Source organism: Aplidium turbinatum, chromosome 13 (assembly GCF_918807975.1).
Source record: "Aplidium turbinatum chromosome 13, kaAplTurb1.1, whole genome shotgun sequence".
Classification (NCBI taxonomy): Eukaryota; Metazoa; Chordata; class Ascidiacea; order Aplousobranchia; family Polyclinidae; genus Aplidium; species Aplidium turbinatum.
Window position 1 is genome coordinate 10,310,994 of NC_137484.1, and position 19,624 is coordinate 10,330,617.

A 19,624-nucleotide genomic window follows, 5' to 3' on the forward strand; every position below is an offset into this window, starting at 1 on the left:
TTGAACCAGTTTTCTTTGATTTTGCTGATGGAAACACAAAAATCTAGAGTGTACGCGGATTCTTTTCCATAATCTCTTGGGTAAATTTTTTTGATCGAATGTATCCGATTTCGTAACGTGATTAAGCTTTAAAAGTTTTTATTCCTTGGTTACGGCAAAAAAAAAAGCCAAAACTCCGTCGCAGCATAAATTAATGTAACTGGATGGGTTCATTTTTCTCGCTATCATCGCGTTAATCTCATGCAGTTGACAAGCTAACAAATCCGTCTCTTTTAAATCGATTCAACGTCTGCAGACTATAAATCTTTGAATAAAAGATATAATCTTTCTAGCTCGGTGTGCCTCGACCAACGCAAGACACACGGGCGGGTCATTCAATCAAGTGTTAATCGAAGTCTATTGCAAATCTTAAGTTCCTCATGCCTCACTAAAAAAAAAAAGATTCATTCCTTTTTTAATTTATTAAAAGGACCGGTAATAATCTGTGGTTGTACGCTTCAAAATTACGGTATTTTATGACAAACGAAGCAAATGTGAAATGGTATGTTCAATACTGGCAACAGTTATATTAATGCGCAACAAGCGAAAATGCTTAAAATGAAAACATAAAAAGTAAATATAATTAATTTATGATTCAAAGTGAGCTTTTAACAAGTATTAGCAAAAAACATAAAAATCTAAAGGGTTTTTAAAACATATCAAGCAAACGAGATAAACATCATTTAACAAAAATAGAAGCTTTTCAAAATTTTGCTCCAAGCCAGTGATATACAATAAAACTGATAAAACTTCACATTCATTGATAAAATGATAAGCCGCACGTATGTCACACTGGTCTTCCCGCCAATCTCTCCATCACCAGGACCGCCACCTGACCAGCGTTGCGTAGAAGATCAACGGCTCTCTTATGAACGATCCCCACGAAATCCGACCCGTTCACCTGAATTGTGACATTTGATATTCATTCGAATGAATTGACTTGGAAGTGTTTAAACGAGCAATAAGCCGGAATAAATTGATGTGAAAAGGACTAATTTGCTGCCTGGGTGAAGTAATAGAGTCTTGCTTGACATAACTCATCCCTCTCGCCACTTAATGCTTAGCTTAAGAAAATTAACTATTGAAAAAGCAGTTAATATACAAAACATGCAGTCGAAAGAGAACAAGAACAGAAAAACGACAAAGAAAAATCCTGAGTTCACATACTTTTATAAATATAAAAAGTCTCAAAGAAAATACATTCATACCAGCAAGATCTTGTCTCCAGGTTGGACAAGTCCATCAGCTGCTCCTCCAGGTGCAACGTAAGTCACAAAGACTCCATCATCATCAGGACGGTATGGATTTCCTCCTGCGTCTATCCCACCCATGATGTGGAAGCCAAACGTCGGATTCTTTCTGACAGTGACCGTAATAAGCTCTACGCTTGCATCTACGGTGCTCCTGTAGTGGGAAAGTTCGCCAGATAAACTGTAATAACAAAAAACAACTTTATATTTTAACAACTGAGCAAGAGATACAAAAAAAAATGCGGAGTAGGCAAGTAGTTGTAACTTGTAAGACGTAGCGGATGTTGAATGATTGAGCAAGTAAGGAAATTTTACAAAAGCAGAAGAAGGGAGGGGCACCAGAACAAGTTTTCTCCCTGGATCCGTTACTGGTTATAAGTGCTGAGAATAGACCAGTCCAGTGCCCAGTCGGAGATAGAGTGGTTATGCATAGACATATCAGGCTATCACATCATCAATGTCTATAAGCCACCACCCTCGCGCTTAACACCAACAGCCATCCCAGTGTTCCCCCAACCCAGCCTCTATGCTGGCGATTTTAATTGCCACCACGTTGATTGGGGCTACAACACCACCAACACCGACGGAGAAAGCCTGGCCTCATGGTCAGCCAATAACAACCTCACCCTACTGCACGATCCCAAGGGTGCAGCGAGCTTCTTCTCCGGACGCTGGAACACTGGTACAAACCCCGATCTGGCTTTCGCAAGTGATGACCCCGATAATTGCCAACCGGACAGACGTGTGCTAGAGAAGTTCCCCAGGTCCCAACATCGACCCTCGATTATCACGGCTCCAACGCTCATAATGCCTGTCCCGAGCAAGCCTGTTAATCGATGGAACTTCAGAATGGCTAACTGGGAGTACTATAGCCTCCTCACCAATGAAGCCACACAGTATCTCCCATCCCCTCACACCAACAACGTGGAAGAAGCCTACCAGGACTTTTGTGATGCAATAACATCAGCGGCAAAACAATCCATCCCCCGCGGCCGACGAAAGACCTACATACCGTGCTGGGATAAGGAGTGCGAAAGCCTCTACTCCGACTTCCTCCACGCCCCTCAGGGCAATGACACCAACAGCTCAGCCACAGCTCTGCTGGCAAGGCTGGACTTAAAGAGGAAGGAGCGCTGGACAGAAGCCGTTGAATCAATCGACTTCACGCACTCCAGCCGCATAGCATGGAGTACACTGAACAACCTAACTGGCAGATCACGTGCCTCTCGTCAACAATGTCCCGTTTCAGCAAACTCCATCGCCTCACAACTTGTGGAGAACGGGAAATACAAATCGAGAGACCGTGAATCTGATAGATCCGTCTTGCAAGAAATGACGGACCTCTCAGATTGTCCCCGTCTGAGGGTAACAACCCCAGACGGGGACAACATCTCGGGTGAGTTCACCCCGGAAGAATTTTCCGCCGCCCTCCAGCACATAAAGCCAGGTAAAGCCCCGGGCCCTGACCACCTATGCCCGGAGTTGATACTCCATGCTGCTGCCTCCTTAAAGTCCTGGTTAAAAGACTTCCTTTCCTGCTGTTTGCGCCACCTGAGAATTCCCAGAATCTGGAGAAGAGCCCTTGTGGTTGCAGTCCCTAAGCCGAAGAAGCCCCCAGGGGACCCGAAGAGTTACCGTCCAATCTCACTGCTCTGCATCCCCTTCAAGATCCTCGAGAGACTCATCTACGCCCGTGTCGAACCAATAATAGATCCGCAGCTCCCCCGTGAACAAGCTGGTTTCCGACACGGACGATCAACTGTAGATCAGGTCACACTTATGACCCAAGACATTGAGGACAGCTTCTCGGCTAAGAAGAAGGCTGGCGCCGTGTTTGTTGATCTCACGGCTGCCTATGATACCGTATGGCATAGCGGCCTTACCTGCAAGTTACTCCGTCTGCTCCCTGACAGACACATGGTCCATATGATGATGGAACTTGTGCAAAACCGCAGTTTTACCCTCACAACCGGTAGCGGTCGTCGAAGCAGACTACGCCGACTTAAAAACGGCGTCCCACAGGGCTCAGTCTTGGCTCCTTTCCTGTTCAACATATACACCTACGACTTGCCCCCCACCACCTCCAGGAAGTATGCTTACGCAGACGACCTGGCACTCCTGCACTCAGCAGGAAACTGGCAGTCAGTGGAGAGGAACCTCAGCCAAGACATGCAAACACTATCAGCATACCTCCAGAAATGGAAGCTACAGCTCAGCAAGCCAAAGACAGTGTCGGCGGCCTTCCACCTTAACAACCGGGAGGCACAGCGTGAGATAAACATCAAGATTGATGGGGAACGCCTGCCCTACTGTGCCGAACCTACATACCTCGGCATAACCCTGGACAAGTCACTCACGTACCGCCGGCACTTGAAGTCACTGCGCAAAAAACTATCTACACGCGTCGCACTTTTGAGGCGATTGGCGGGTTCCGGCTGGGGAGCTGGTGCTAAAACTCTTCGTACAGCTACCCTAGCCCTTGTTCATTCCACCGCTGAGTACTGCGCGCCGGTCTGGTGTCGTAGTTCTCACACCCACCAGATTGATACCGCCATTAACGACGCACTGCGTACTGTGACTGGATGCCTGCGTCCCACTCCAACGGACTGCCTACCCATCCTAGCAGGCATCCAACCCGCTGAGCTACGCCGTAAAGGAGCCACGATTTCTCTCGCTCGCCGCGCTTTGGACCCCGACCATCTCCTCCATGCAACACTCAAGAGACCACCACCTATAAAGCAGCGCTTGAAATCAAGACGCCCCTTTGTGCCTGCCGCACAACAACTCCTTAAGAACGCAGAAGAACTTAGTTTAAGTGCGGCACACTGGACGAACCACATGTGGAACACGGAGTGGCAAAATCACACCTCCACGCTCCGTGACTTCATACCCAACGCCGATCCCCGTCCACCAGGGATGTCCCTCGCAAGGCTTGCGTGGGTCAGGCTTAACCGCCTGCGAACTGGCGTCGGCCGCTTTCGTTCGGACATGCACAAATGAGGCCTGGCTCCTTCATCAGAATGCGAGTGTGGTGCCACGGAACAGACCGCAGACCATGTCATCCACCACTGCCTAACCCACCGGCCTCCACACGGTGCGCATTGTCTGAGAATCCTGGACGACGAGACTGCCGAGTGGCTGAAGATTTCCTGCCCTCCAATCTAGCCTGGAAAGATCGCTCATACGCCATCATCATCAGTGCTGAGAACGTAGCTTGAGGAGTTATGATCAGTTACCGATCTCGAATTTTTAGCCTGACTTTATTTGTGGATTTATTCTACTCAGAAATACAATCAAGTTGAATACCCAACATGGCTTAAATATTCTGGATCAATTGCATCACTTGGGATGATTATAGAACTGAAAACAGAAGTTCGGATCACAAGTTTAAAGATGTGGAAAGATGCCTCGTGAAATTAGGCAATGATGAGATAGCGAAACCACACTGATGTCCCGGGTGTTGAATCAATGTAAAGACGGGGTGTGTTTGCTGGATAGGCTACAAGTATTCCACATGAAAAAGATAAAGCAACGAAATTAGCTGAGGCTGAAGCTGGCGTCACATCACAACCAACTTATCTCACCTGGGATCATTTTCCGTGTTATTTTCCTCATCATACGTTGGACGATAACGATTTTCCGTATACGGATAATTCCGGTTCTGCTGCGGGTAATTTTCAGCGTGATAGCTTGAATAGTCTCTATCAGAAGGCCGATGCTTTCTGTGACAATCCACGATATTTTGTTGCGGATGAAAGGATTGGTTTCCATAAACAGGCCTTGACAAGTTAGATGGGTACTGATCGTGGGTAGGTTTTGGAAGATTTCTCAGAGGCTGATTGTTTTGTTGCTGGTACGGCCGGAAGGCAGAAGCAACGCTGAAATTTAAACATCTTATATTAAATGAAGAAACTTAAACTAAGTGGGGAGTTTAATAGTGGTGGTTTTTGACATGTTAACTGGTTTCGAGCAACAAACCTTTCGTCTTCTCTTTCTCCAAAAACTCTTTGTGAGTTAAGAGAACTAACATGCCTGGATTCAGCATATTCATCATTGAATTTTGAGGGCCGAGTCGGGTGAGGCCTTTGTTCAGGAATGTCTCGGAATCGGTTTTGTTCCTGATGGTAATAGGTATTGACTTCTTCCCGAGCTGGCATGGTACGAGCTCTTGAAGCTTGCGAAATCATAGCTGGAGATTTTGGATGGTCTTTCGTTAAATGTGACGTTTCATCGGATAAACGTTTGTGGTGGGCATAAGGTTGGGTTTGAAAAGTTGCTCCATGCCTAGGGTTAATATGGTGGTACGCATAAGGAGCAATATCTTGGACTGGAGTCATGTGATAAGACGGCCGTGAATTTTGGATTGGTTGGTAAGTGTTGTCCAAGATCGAATTGTGGGAGTTTGATCCTCGAACTCCAGAAGGAATGGGATCCGATTCGTATGCACGTTGTTTTTCAGTTCTGCAAGTGAATGCATGTAGATGATTAATTGAATATTTATATTGCTTGGCATACTGGTAAGACAACTAGCCTACAATTCTACTTGGCGAAAACAATAACCTCTCACATGCACTTGCAGGCACGAGTAAATATAGATTAAAATTTAAGATTAGCGTTGATTTAACTATCGTTAAATGCGATAAGGAAAGAAAGGATCACTAAGTCACAAAATTTAATTCTTGAACACCCATCGCCAAGAAAGGCAATATATAGTAGAATGATTAACATGATTTTTGTGCCATCATTCTGAATCGGTGACAGATTTTCTACAAAAGACGACGTTTTTCAAATATTGCAAAATTTTTGCCGTCTTTTTAACACTTTAGCTGCCAGCGTTTTGAAAAAGTGAGAGGAGTTCTCCTTTTTCTCTGGTTGCCATGGTAATGAAAAAATGGGTTGCCAAACTATTGAAACGCACTTTGAAATTTTGGAGCAAATCAGTGTTGCAATTGATCGTCGAAATGACCATTGCATTTACAAGCGCGCCAGTCAGCAAAACAGTTTTTTTTTGCATCGAATCAACCTGTTCAGACGTGAAATCAATGTAAAAAAAAAAAAACGATAGACCGAGTGATTCAACGTATTCAAACATTGAATCAATGTAAATACGAACTGTTAGGCTAATTCGGTTCTTTGAACAAATCGAATGGCTTTTGTAAATATTTCTCAGTTGCAACTTATACCTGATCAGCAAAAGTTCCTTTTTTACACGATTTCAACGTCTGGCGACGATGAAACGATGTAAAAATGACAATTTATGCTGGCCGGTAGCTAGGCTACTGTACGGTAGGCTACCGAAGTTTAACTTAACCAACTAGGCGATTGCAAGCATATTTCCTTTCGATGAAACCCATAGGCTACCACGTTTGGTTTGCCTTTACATTACATTCAAAAGTTTTGTTGACATCATAGCATAGTCATAGCCTATATTCATAAGAAAATGCTTGCTTGGATTTTTTTAGCGACTAGGGTTAGATAGCCTACAGGACTTCTAGCTAGTACCAGTAAGCAGTCTAGTCTAGTGACTTTAAATGAATAGGTAAATTAGTCTAAACCTTAAAAAATAATAGAATATTTCAATTACCTTGCTGCATAAAAAGTAAGCTCTTTTACATGACCTATGTGCATTGATCAATATACTAGTAGCCTGGCATCATTATCCCAGTCTAAGAATTTCTAGACCTCAAAGTCATTGCTGAATTTCAAGCTTTGTTCACACTGATTGGTGTTTTGACTTTTATTTAATTTTAAGAATTTGGCGGGGAAATGGGTTAAAAATCGTTTTTTTTGGTTTAAAATTGAAGCAACCTGTCAAGCCCCCAGACTGGCAACACATTAGGATTTTTGGGGCATTGTGACATCATGTGACGTTAAATTACATCACAATTGCACGAGCTAACTCGTTTCCAGCAGCAGAACTGTTAAAGCATATACGGAGCCAAAGACAGGTTTGCACACATACAATATCATGTACAAAACAAGAAAGTTGAGAATATGTTACAACAAAACTGAAAAATCATCTAAATCTATGCAAGCTACAGCTTACTTTGAGTTCAAGATCGATTCATGCGAGCCAGTGGAGCGTAATGGATACGGATCGGCTTTGTCGAGTTCATTGTATGTCGTCACGGCTGGCGACTTCTTTCTTTGCTTTACACGCATGGATGAGCGCACGTGATCGATATACTCAATGTTGACATAATCTCGGTGGTCTTGCGTGACAGCAGCGGAAGTAGCTCGGCGAATTACATGATCTTCATAACTCGGTGGGGCATCAAGTGGACTGAAAGTCTGAAAGGTGTTTTAAAAAGAAACGCTTAAAGCTCTTGCCATACGTGTATTTTTTTTTCATATCCCGATTATTGTCTGTTGGGTGAAGATTTAGACTAAGCGGACAGGAAGACAATTAAGCCCCTCTTCGTGTCCACTTTCAATGACGTCTTGAGTGCTTTGCAAAGACACAGCTGCATGCTCTCGATAATTTCCAAATCGACGTTATTTCGAAAATCGTGCAGTAGGTTCTATCTATAGACCAGGCCCAGGGGTCACCAAACTTTTTTCTCTGAGGGTCGGATTGCTGCGAGATTAACAGCTGCGGGCCGGATGCAAATTGCGAAAAGATATACAACTATTTAGAATCTCCATTGACTTGAATTGAGCACAATAAATAACAAAGTCAGCGGTGGAATAACAAAGTTGTGATGAAAATCGAAAGGTTGCTGGAAAAGTTATCCCCCGCTGTGATATAAGGGCATCGTGCTCTTGAAAAAACATTACATCTTAGGCTGTCCCCATTTGTGGTGGCCTAATGATAAACAGCAACGTCAGTCCTTTACAAAAAGTTTGGTAACTTATTTCCTTAACAGTTGTAGCCTAGTGCAGCTGTTATCCCGCGGTCCGTAGCTTGGTGACCCCTGCTATAGACCAAGCAGCTGACACTCAGGGCCTGATTAAGGCTCACGGGGGCCCGAGGCACAGTTAAGTTTAGGGGCCCCTGTTGGCAATCGCTTTCAATGCAATACCATGTAGTCTCTGCGAATGATGAAATATGGGCTAACAAATAGTTCAAGCAAACTATAACTTCATAAATATTAATTTAGCCAATTTACCTACAAATTTCTAACAGTAGCCTATGCCTGAGCAGCAGTGGCCGAGTGGTTAGCGCGTTGGGCTCGCAGTCGAGAGCCTGCATGTTCGCCTCCAGCCACCCGCACTTGCTGTTGTTTCTCTGGGCAAGAAACTATACGATAATTAATTGCCTCTACCCAGTGATCGATTTCGAGTAATAGCCAGTGTTGGGCGCGATAACTCATTTTTCAGTTAAGCGATAACGATAATCGATAAACAAAAAATGCCTAAAGCGATAACGATAAACGATAAATCAAAAAAAAGTTAAGCGATAACGATAAACGATAAATTATCGCCGATAATGTCCGATAACGATAATTTTTTTTTTCTTGATTAGCGCTGCCCCATTCCATGCAGCACGAACTGTTTTCATCAACATGACGAAAAATCGAACATAATATAAGTTACTGTAGTGTAAAGGGACAAAACTTTTTTAAAGTTATGCATGAATAGAATCGCAAAAGCGGCAGTAGGTATCGAATCTTCAACCTCTTGATCCAGAATCAAACCACTGAGGTAACCGCCGTGCTTATAATTATACCTTCAGATACCAGTTGGCTGCTTTTATCAATTGAGTTACACTGCCGCTTACGTGCAGTAGGCAAAATGAATAAATCAAATGAAAATACCATAAAAAATTTCAAACTTTGTATTTTGCTTTCTGCTCAAAGGGCTGTTTAGGCTACAGCAAAGTCAGCAATAATTTAAAAAATTCCAAAAAACGCCAAATGCTTGAAAATTTATCAGTAATCTTAAGCGTTATTGGTAGTAAAAATGTGCATAGGGGAAGGTTTGGTTAGTTGAGCCGGGTAACGGTTGATCCATCCGGTTTTATCGCAACGTCGTGCATGATTAGTCAACCGTTTTATAACAAAAATATGGAAAAACTTAAAGTCCATCAGCACATGTAGTTTTAGGGATTTTCTACAAGCAGAAAAATTGTGAAGCAGTTAAATGTAAAATGGGGGAAGCTCGGGTTAGTTTAGCCACTGGGTTAGTTGATCCACCCCTTTTAATTCTTAAATGTGGTGAGGTAACCATATTTTATCGTCACGTGATCTTAAAGTTTTTCATCGCGTGGTCTCCCGTCTGGTTTGAGTTGACGATTGATATTATTTGTGGTGCTGAAGTTAAAAAGTTGTGTTTTGACCTTGGAAAGTAGATTTTGAAAATAGAGGTATGTCCAATAATATTTTTTTTGCTTGGTTACTGAGACAGTTTCATTTAATTTGTTTGGTAGCTTACCAAACAAACTACGTTCTGAATAAATGAAGTTTTGCTGTATGAATGAAGTTTTGCTGTATGAATGAAGTTTTGCTGTGTGAATGAAGTTTGTGCCATGAAGTTTTGCTGTAGTTTTAACATTTTCATGGCGGTATAGTTAAGGTGTTAGTTGAGCCACTGCCTTCGGTGTTAGTTGAGCCAGTGTATAAAGGGCGTTGTAATGCTTACAATACCTTCAAACACCTTACATAGATTACAGCCGTTGGATAAGTCTGTTTACGGTCCAATAAATCTCTTTGAACTACATAGAACTCAACAAAAGCTCATAAACGTGGTCAAGCTATAATGAAATGGTGTTATTTGGATGCCGTAGCAATACCTTCATTATTTTATCTGCAAATTGAGTTACGAGCGACTCTTGGAACAATTGTTAACCTGTTTTCATACATTGATATTATTACTTTAAATATAAACTAAGGCTTGGAAAAGAAACGTGATTAAATTTGTGTTTTCAAAAATAATAAATGAGGCTCAACTAACCCCAGGCTGTGGCTCAACTAACCCTTACCGTGGTGTTAGTTGAGCCATTTGACTACTAGTTTTTAAACACCTGTGGACCCGGTTGTCGTCGTTCGATAAGGCTTGTACTTCCTACAAATATTGTTTAATATACGCAGAAAGTAGAGCACTGTGAATGAAGAAATAAAAGCAACTCATATAAAAAAAATTGCAAAAATGCAAAAAATGGCTCAACTAACCCGACCTTCCCCTATAGTAAAAGTAGTTTTGAGAGAAATAAGAAATGTGTTATTTTTTCCTACGATGTTTCATCGTTGTCTTAATCGAAGTTCTGGGATAGGTAAGGGTAACTTACTCTTTGTTTTAGTAGTTCTCGTTGCTTGATTAGCCAGTTGGTTCTTGGAAAATTTTCATGCATTTTGCAAATGGCGGCGGTGTTAACAGTTGAGCCACTTGCAATGTTCACGGTTGAGCCATGTGTTTATCATAAGGACTTTAGTTTATGAGCCGAAAGTCCTTACGTACAGCCCTAATTTTGTTGTACCGTACTGTAATTGATGCGTAGAACTGGTGGCGTAGCCGGGGGGCGGTCCACTGCCCCCCCTTAAACTTCCATAAAAGTAATTCTTTCTGTAATGCGCCAGTTTGAGGGTAATTTTTTTAGCACTCCCCCTTTATAATTTTCTCGATAGCAACGCCACTGGTTAATATTATGGGTTTATTTGCAAGATGTTCAAGAGAAGAGTTTATTGTGTTTGCTGCAGATTGAGCTCTCTTTTGGGATATCTTTTGGAAGTGAAATAATAGTGGATCAACCGTGAACAATGGGTGGCTCAACCGTGAAACTTAGGGTATCATTTGAGCCGGCTGAATGTCAATTTCAAAATGCCGATAAATGATATGAATAGGGGTCAGTCGCAAACACAAACATGCTCACAAGAACCGCATAAGACTGAAATTTATCATGATGGATTCGGATTTTTGGTAAAGTTTGTCGTTAAATTTTTATTGCAGAAACATCGATTTCTGGCTCAACTAACTAGACCTTCCCCTACTGTGAAATCCATCAAGCTTGTCAAATTAGTTGTGTTTGTTTTAGAACAATAACATAATTATCGTAATTTACTGATAATTTTCTTTGTGAACACCATCATTAAAGCAATGGCAGAACGCTGAGTTGTTGAGATAAGAATTACAATATAGGCACTGTATTAGTGAGAATAAAAATATTTGATTGAGGTAGGCTATGTCGCATTCGCATAAGTAAATGAGAAAGGTAATACTGTATTTAGCATAATTTTACCACGCAACTCGATGCGCCTATTGTCATGCAAAAACTACTACAAGATGCAAAAAATATGATGTCGGTCTGCATGTCAAATGCTTCAAGCAATATCATATTCCGCAATGACTTGTTTCAGTGATGTTGTGTTACTTTGCTAATTTTCATCTTCATATTTTTTGAACTTTCATTTCAATAAAATGCTCGATGACAATATTGACATGACAAAACATGAACAAGACATTTCCCATTTATCACTTTGAGCGATAAGTAAAATGTAATAACACTTAAGCATTACGCACAAGAAACTTGTGAAATTTGATAACGGATTTGCCTAGCGTCTTATATATAGGACGGCTTTTTTCTCAAAAAGGACAAACACAATTAGGAAAAAAATAATTGTGATATGTTTTTTAGGTCATAATTATGCAATATTTAAATTTTCCGAAATTTTTTTAAGTAGGCCTACTTTCACTTTCGGCACAAATGGGTTAACTTTTTAAGTTAAATGGCACTTACGCATTTGGTTATTATTTTTGGATTAAAGTTATATCGCCAAGCTAGAAAAAAATCGATCTTACAGTCTATAACCGATCTTGTGTTGTTATTGTGTATGAATTTTGTCTTTTAAACTGAGTTTGTGACGTACACGTCTCAAGGCAAGTTCTTACAATTTTAGTTAATCTACTCATCTAAAGATTTCGTGCGCTTAAAACAGTAAGTTTCATGTTTTGACGCGAGAGATTTTATTTTTTTACGACAATTACTAAAAACTAACACTTCCAACGAAAAAAGAAAACACAAAAATAAAATAGTTGATCGTGAGGTGGCGCGAAAGACCATGTTTCCGATGTAAAAGCGGCCTCGTATTGCGACACTTTCACAAACCACTTGCCCATTTCTTTCGCTTCGCTTCAAAGGAATCTGTACCGCCATGCGCTTACATTTTAATTGTAAAATTCACTCGCGATTGCCGATTGCAGCAAAACAACAAGAGACTTGTTGCATGCATTTTATTGCATTGCAATTTGCAACTCTAAGAATTATTGTGTTGTCAGGGCCGTCGCTGCAGGGGGGCGTGTCTTCTCCCCTGACAACGACCTGTGCACACACACTTCAGGCACTGAAGAAGAACTGGTTTTAATTTTAGTATCATTAACTAGGTGGCTAGTAAAAATATTACTTTTCATGATCTTTCCACTTGTGTGTTGATTCGAAATAAAATTTATCGGCGATTAATTATCGGCGATAATCAAATATTGCCTTTGGCGATAACGATAAACGATAACTGAAAAAATAATTAAGCGATAACGATAAGCGATAAAAATTTATCGCCGATAATTATCGCCGATAAATTATCGCCGATAATGCCCATCACTGGTAATAGCTAGTACCAAATTTAAGTCATAAGTAGCCTAGAGTAGACAACCGGAAACAGACATTGCAGTCGGCTGCAGCGTGGGTCAGGTGTACGTCGGAAGGCGTACACCGATGCATAGCGCTCAAGTCCGCTTTCCCGCAATGCAGGATAAAGATAATAAAACAAAACAAAAGTATGAACACTCTTATACTTGTTACAAAAATTATTGGATGAAAAATCTCTCTAACAGATTGGAAATTGAGCTCATTTCAATTTCATACTGGAAACACTAGCAAAATATATGCTACATTTGAATTTGAACTAGCAGAGTTTATTAATTGATCCTTGAAACCAGTGCTGTGTTACACCCTTTGTGGGCCCCGGGGCCAGAATAATTTTGGGCCCTCTATCGTCAAGCAGACCTATAATATTGTGTATATTTTCACTGCACCGACATGGAAATGTGGTTCATTTCAATAGACTTTCTCACCAGTTTAGAAAACAACACAAGTGTAAGCAACCGCAAACACAAGTCTATCATTTCTTAGCTACACCTTTGCTCGGAATGAAAGCCAAAAGTGTTAACAATTTCTAATAAACAAAATACTGGCAATGGAACATATCAATCATATCGGTCACGACGCGGTAATACCATCGTACAAAATTTTGACTGTTTGAACTTTGCCGCCCGGTACCGCGCAGATAAAACCAAAACTGTAGAAATTATTAATTTCCATTCAGATTGGGTCATCTGGTAACATTATTGTTTTTCCCCATTTTTATTTTTTATCTGGCAACATTACTTGTTCTGTCAACCCATAGACATCTTATTAAGATGTCTGTGTGTCAACCAAGGTGAACCCATTGTAATTGTAAACAAAAGCAGTGTAAAGCGTTTTGAGGATCAGGTGTTCAATTATTTTTATTCAACATTATTTCATTCCAAGGCAAAGCTTTCATTATTTTATGCAGGCATCCAAGTTAATTAAAGTTTTTAGGGTATGGTAGCCTAGGTTAGTGGCAAGAATAAACAGGTCCTTGTGTTAAGAATGATTTTTGTTTTGTACCGTACCGTACAACATGTGATATGCCAGGCTTATAAGGTATTTGAAGATAAGAGCAATTTCATGTGCATAAATTCAGAAAAAGTAAATACAGAAGAACGTTTCTGCTAAAAGTACAGGACAGGTTTTTCCTGCTCGCAACATCACTAGTCAAGGATATTTATAATTATGGTATTGTATGTAAATGTTAAAAATGAAATGATAATTAAACTATCTGAAATGCTATTTTGCTTACACCTAACAATTTTTTAAAACAAAACACTTTTATTGGTGAAAATAAATTGAATCTGTGAATTCACAAAGGGCCTAACCCCATTTTTTTTATTTTACTTTTTGTGCTTTCCGATTTCTTTCAATGAAAAGAAATTGAATATGTGAATTCAAAAAGGGCCCTCCAGTTTGTTTTTTTTTTATTTCACTATTTGTGCTTTCCGATTTCTTTCAATGTCTTCTAAACTAAATGATACTTAAAAAAAACAGCCAAATTTTTCAAACGTATCGGTAAACACATAAAAAATACCCTATCATTTTTACATTGATTTTGAAATGGGCCCAGCTACAGCAATTGCAATCAATCAATCAATCAATCGTTTATTTATCAAAAAACAAAACACAAAAGTGACATAAAACAATAATACATACAATGTTTAGGTTTTGTTATTGATAGGGAGACAACGAAACGACCATACAGTCAACTAGTCAGTTGCCACCCTGGAAAGAATAATTTGAGTTATGAAACTAATTAACAATTTAACCAAATTAGTTACAATCAAAGCACTTCAACTTCTTTATAGTTTCTCCACAGAATCCTCACTGAGTGAACTTTTTAGGTATGATGCTTCTTACCAGTATGTTTAAGCGTACAATCATTATCGAGTTTCACCACAAATGTAAATGACCAAAATAATCAAAACAGTTGTGCCAAAAACACTTTGTGGCAATTGGGCCCTTTTTGAATTCATATATTCAATTGCATCAAACGTGTTATATGTTAAATACATTTCTGCAGATCATGTTGCTAACGTTATCGCATTTTAACTTTGTTTTTAGAGATGTTTCATTGTAGTTAGGGTCCAAATTTGTGAGGGCCCAAATTTGAGATGTTTCAGTATAATAAGGGCCTAAATCATCTTCTTAATGGACAAGTACGTGCAGTGAACTTTAGCAACTCAAAAAACACTTTACTGAAACGCAAAAATCTATTATTTGTGGGCCCCTGAAATGGTGGGCCCGGTGTCTGGGCCCCCTTTACACGGCACTGCTTGAAACCTATAAAAATATTGACGCCTACGGTACTAAGGTAAAAAAATTGGGGCCCCCAAAGCCAGGGGGCCTGAGGCCTGTGCCTCGTGTGCCTCATGGTTAATCGGGCCCTGCTGACACTGTGTCTAATCTTGGCTTTTCATAAGTTACCACACCCCACAACATAATTTACAAATGCAACTTAAACCGCAAAATTGTTTTTCTAAAAAATAGAGTATTGTCATTTAACCACACATCTAGCCTATGCAAAAGTACAGTAGTCCACTGCGTTTTATGGTGAGCATTATAATATTTAAAGCTTTGCAAGAGAGTTTGCATTTTTGAACCATAGACAAGCAAAACAGAGTAACCCTCGCGGGTTTAACAGAATGTATTACATACAATAAGTACAAAACAAAACGGCGGGACCCACCATATAATTTAATCGTAATCATTCTTGTATTATTTGTTCAGTTTGTGCTTTTCAGTCCAGAGTGTCGTTACAGTTATAGTGCAAAGTCAAATTTATCTTACGATTTTTCATTTTATGTATATTGTAGATTTAATTCCTGATGAGGACACACGTATGTGTCGAAAACGTTTGAGTCATTATGTTATATATTTTGTTTGTCTAACCCTAACCCGCTAAGGTTACTTTGTTGTGCTTGTCTATTATAAAATTTCAAGATGGTTTATGATTGCGCACACACACCACTGTACATGGCTGTAAACGTACCTCTTCTTTTCGAACATTCCAGTCAGACCGTCGTAAATATGGTTGATGGTCAAGTGTAGTTGTTGAGGAAGTTGGCATGTCCATTGCACTTTTAGGTCGAGTAGCAACTTCAGGTTTTTTGGATTCGGATGCAGCGACTTCTGGACCTGGAGTTCGATTTCTTGAGAACCTCGCAGACGATCGGGTGAAGTGATTATTATTTCTTTGAGGTTCATCTTTTGAAAAGCTGTAATGTTTCCTTCTATCTTGTGCTTTGGAAACAGTTTCCGAAGAAGAAATGGAACGAGGGGAGATATTTTCTTGGGGGACTTCAACACGTTTGTTCACTCTATTGCCACCAAGTGACGATAAAGAAGACTGACTTGTAGAATTCCCCAGGTGGCGCAAAGAGCTAGTGCTTCTCTTGTAAGACTCTTTGTTAAATTTATCCACACTAGGCCTGATTAAAGTCTGCTTTGAAGTAGACCCTTCTTTTTCTTGTTTCTTACGCTCAATGTGTTGTAGAAGCTGCACTTTCCAATCATCAAGAGTTGGATTTGTGCTGCTGTTGAGGCTGTGAGAAGAGTGTGATTGAGATATTTTCTTTGTTTCACTAAAGAAAGAAGCCTGACTAAGGTTTGAAGGAGGAGATAAATATTTAGAATCCTTTCCAACATAAGGCACAAAGCCTTTGTCATCATTGACTGGCACATTGGCAGACCCATCCAATAGCAACTGCCCCAACTGCTCTTCCAAGCTAATTTTGGGAGTTTTATCAATATCACTTTTCCTGCCATCAGCTGAAGCTGCTTTTATTTTTTTCACTGAGCTTCTTGGAGCAAATCCCATTTTGCCAGTCTGGCGTGAAGAAACGGGTCGCTCTCTTGAAAGCCCAGCTTCACTAACCTTTGAGTTAGAGGTGGAAGAAGTACATTGACTGAAAGTCTCGGCCGGCTTCAACGTTTCTTTCCATTTCGAACGCGCTGGATTCTCTTTCAACACACGAGGAGCTTGATTGCCACGTGACTCTGTATTTGCATTGTTAGGAGTCCCGTGATCTACAGGAGAGTGGTGATGATGAGGAACAGGAGAAGTGATTCTTGGTATGCTAGATATCGATGACGAACTATGCCTCGACAAGCGCCTGTTTGTACTCGCGGAACTGCTTTGCTGCTGCATCATTTTTTCTGCTTTATCGCGAAAGTGTTTATGCTTTGTTGCAGCAAGAGCTTCTTCAAATTTCGACTTCCTGGTATGCGATGAAACTCGCCTGGCAGGGAAAGCGTCCGCTTCGTTCGGACCTGATTTGCACGTGACGTCACGACTATCAGCAAACGCAGATTGGTCCACCATTGGTTGTGTTGAGTTAATAAGAATCCTAGAGGAAGATTTCGATACTTTTGCCGCGTCGTCTCTGCTAGGGTTTGGATTAAAGTCATTACTCGAAGCAGGTGATCGGTAAACAAGTTTCGATTTTGCGGTTCTGTTTGACGTAAAGACAGTTGAAACTGGGGTATTTGGTGACTTTGTGAAAGACACAACTGTGGGACTCTGAGATACTCTACTCGCTGCATAGCTTTTGGAATATCTCGATGGTGTATTTTGCTTGTTTTCGTCAGGATTTAGCGGCATTGCCATAGCTTTGTCGAAGAATTTCTCAAATTTCTTAATATTGTCTGCAACCTTGTTGCTTCTGCTGGTTGCAGAGAGGGACCTTTCATTTTGCACTCGTGCCACGTGATAGTCGTGACTGTAGGTCACAGTTGTGGAGTCCACAGTGACACTGGGTGCGTATAGACTTCTTGTCATCCAAGAATTTTTAAGATCAATTTGAGAAGACACCGGTTTATCAGTGCTTTTAGTGAGACTGGCGGAAATGTTGAGTGAACGGTGTTTTTGCGTCAAGTTTTCCTCTTCAATTTTGTTTTCAGATTTTTCTGTCCCAACCAAGGCAAGCCAGCCACCTTTACCTCGACGTATAGAAGATGATTTGGTGTCATGGACATTCTTTGTCGGTGATAGAAACGAGACAATAGAAGCAGGTGCTATCTCTACGTCATTCTGCTCCTCAGCAACGTCAGGAATGGATTCCTGGCTCTCAATATCATACCCAACTCCAGAATCAAGATCCGTGACTGGAATACTCTCCCCCGATGACACGGAGGAAGGTTTATCCTCTATCACATCTTCTGTGTCGTTTTCAGTCAATTTGTCTGTGTTGGTGACACCACCACTAATATCTTTAGTTGCTTCTGATTTAGCCTCATTTTCACAAAACTCAAATTCATTGGATTGGTGTCTTCTGAGAACTATGTTTCGTGTTTTCAGTTTGGAGTCTGTTTCAATGACACGGATTTCTAAACCATCGCTAGGGAGCTTTTTTTTAAAACTGATTTTGTCTGTCTTGTTAGTATTTTCATTTTCATCCACACTGGTGGAATTTGGGCCCGTGTCATGGATGATGGAAGCTACTTGTTCATCATGAATCGGTGGAACTTCTTTTGTGCATGACTTCTGCACGCTTTCTGGAATATTCTTGTTTTCAGATGCTGTTGAGCTACCTGGTTTATCATGAACAGTCTTCGAAAATATTTCAGGAACATGCTCTTGTTGCTTTTTCGACGTGACGTCACGGTTACGCTTCGTTAACTGTTCCAGTCGATCGAGCAAAACACTTGCGTTATTGAACGAATTATTTGTAATAGAACTAGCATTTGATACATTTAACATTTCAGGACTTTGAGGTATGAAAGATTGGTGATTTTCTGCACGTTCTGTTGAAAGTGCTTTAGCTTCATGATTCCTTTGAAAATTGTGCGGGGAAGTAGTTGGAGGCAGTGATTGTTTGGAAAAGGAGTTGAGCGAAATCGAAAGGTTTGGACTATCGGTGGATCCACTGGTCAAGTTTGAATTGTTGTGAGCCGTTTCCACAGGAACGTCTTCGCTTGGAGACGAATCATCGTCTTTTTCTGTTAAACTTGTGGGCAAGTCAGAATGAGGCGACCAACTTCGCATCCCCCTCCCACCAACAGGAAGAAAATTGTCCAGTTTCTCTTGGCCTTCATAATCAATATCCGTCTTCTTTGATGGCTTCTGGGAGGTGCTCCCTTGTTTCAACTGCAACAGTTCTCCAGGAAACCCATTTTCAGAAGAATTTTTTACATCATCAACATCATTTTGTCTTCTAGAAACGACTCGAACAGTTTCTATCATCGGTGTCTCATCGGACTTGACGCTAATGGTGTTTATTTTTGCGGAATCCGACCATACAGATAAATTACTGGATTCCTGTGTTGCAGAAACCATTGCCATGTGCTGGTCCATCGTGACTTCATCGCTGCTCTTTTCAGTCGACGAGAAACCTGTTGAAGACAAAATGATTAGGAGCAAAATAAATGAAACGCCTGGTCAATCTAATCATAAACTAAAGATCCCAAACTATACAGTATACGCTAAACTCATGTTAAACCTATCGAAAACTACACTGTTTTTATCTTTAGTGCTATTGAGTAGCACTTTGCATAACACAATTTAATGGCGCTGATGAATACAGTTTAATATTTGAAACGTTTGCTGAACATAAGTTTAGTGTCTACATTTTGGGTTTTTCGATTTTGAACAAAATCATCAGTACAAAAGTAATTGCAATGCGTTTCTTCGTTATTTGCCAGGCCTGTTCCAAGCTTCGGATCCCAAGAGCACTGGTTTACGTCGATCGCAAAACAGAAATGTTTTTCTCGGTACATCGTTGCCTCAGTTATCATCAAAATCAGATTTTTTAAAATTCCTTTTGTATTCATT

General features: G+C 40.6%; 1 protein-coding gene across 1 annotated transcript in view; it reads right to left on the bottom strand.

The window, feature by feature from the left end:
• Positions 1 to 454: 454 nt before the first annotated feature.
• Positions 455 to 19,624, bottom strand: part of LOC145781629 (uncharacterized) — a 40,796-nt gene continuing 21,626 nt past the window's right edge. The window contains exons 13-18 of the mRNA XM_082593305.1: positions 15,845 to 19,185; positions 7,336 to 7,580; positions 5,268 to 5,750; positions 4,874 to 5,167; positions 1,248 to 1,470; positions 455 to 940 (exon numbers count right to left, since the gene is read on the bottom strand). Coding sequence (XP_082449431.1) covers positions 827 to 940; positions 1,248 to 1,470; positions 4,874 to 5,167; positions 5,268 to 5,750; positions 7,336 to 7,580; positions 15,845 to 19,185 — 4,700 coding nt within the window. The 3' untranslated portion in view covers positions 455 to 826. The remainder of the gene's footprint in view (positions 941 to 1,247; positions 1,471 to 4,873; positions 5,168 to 5,267; positions 5,751 to 7,335; positions 7,581 to 15,844; positions 19,186 to 19,624) is intronic.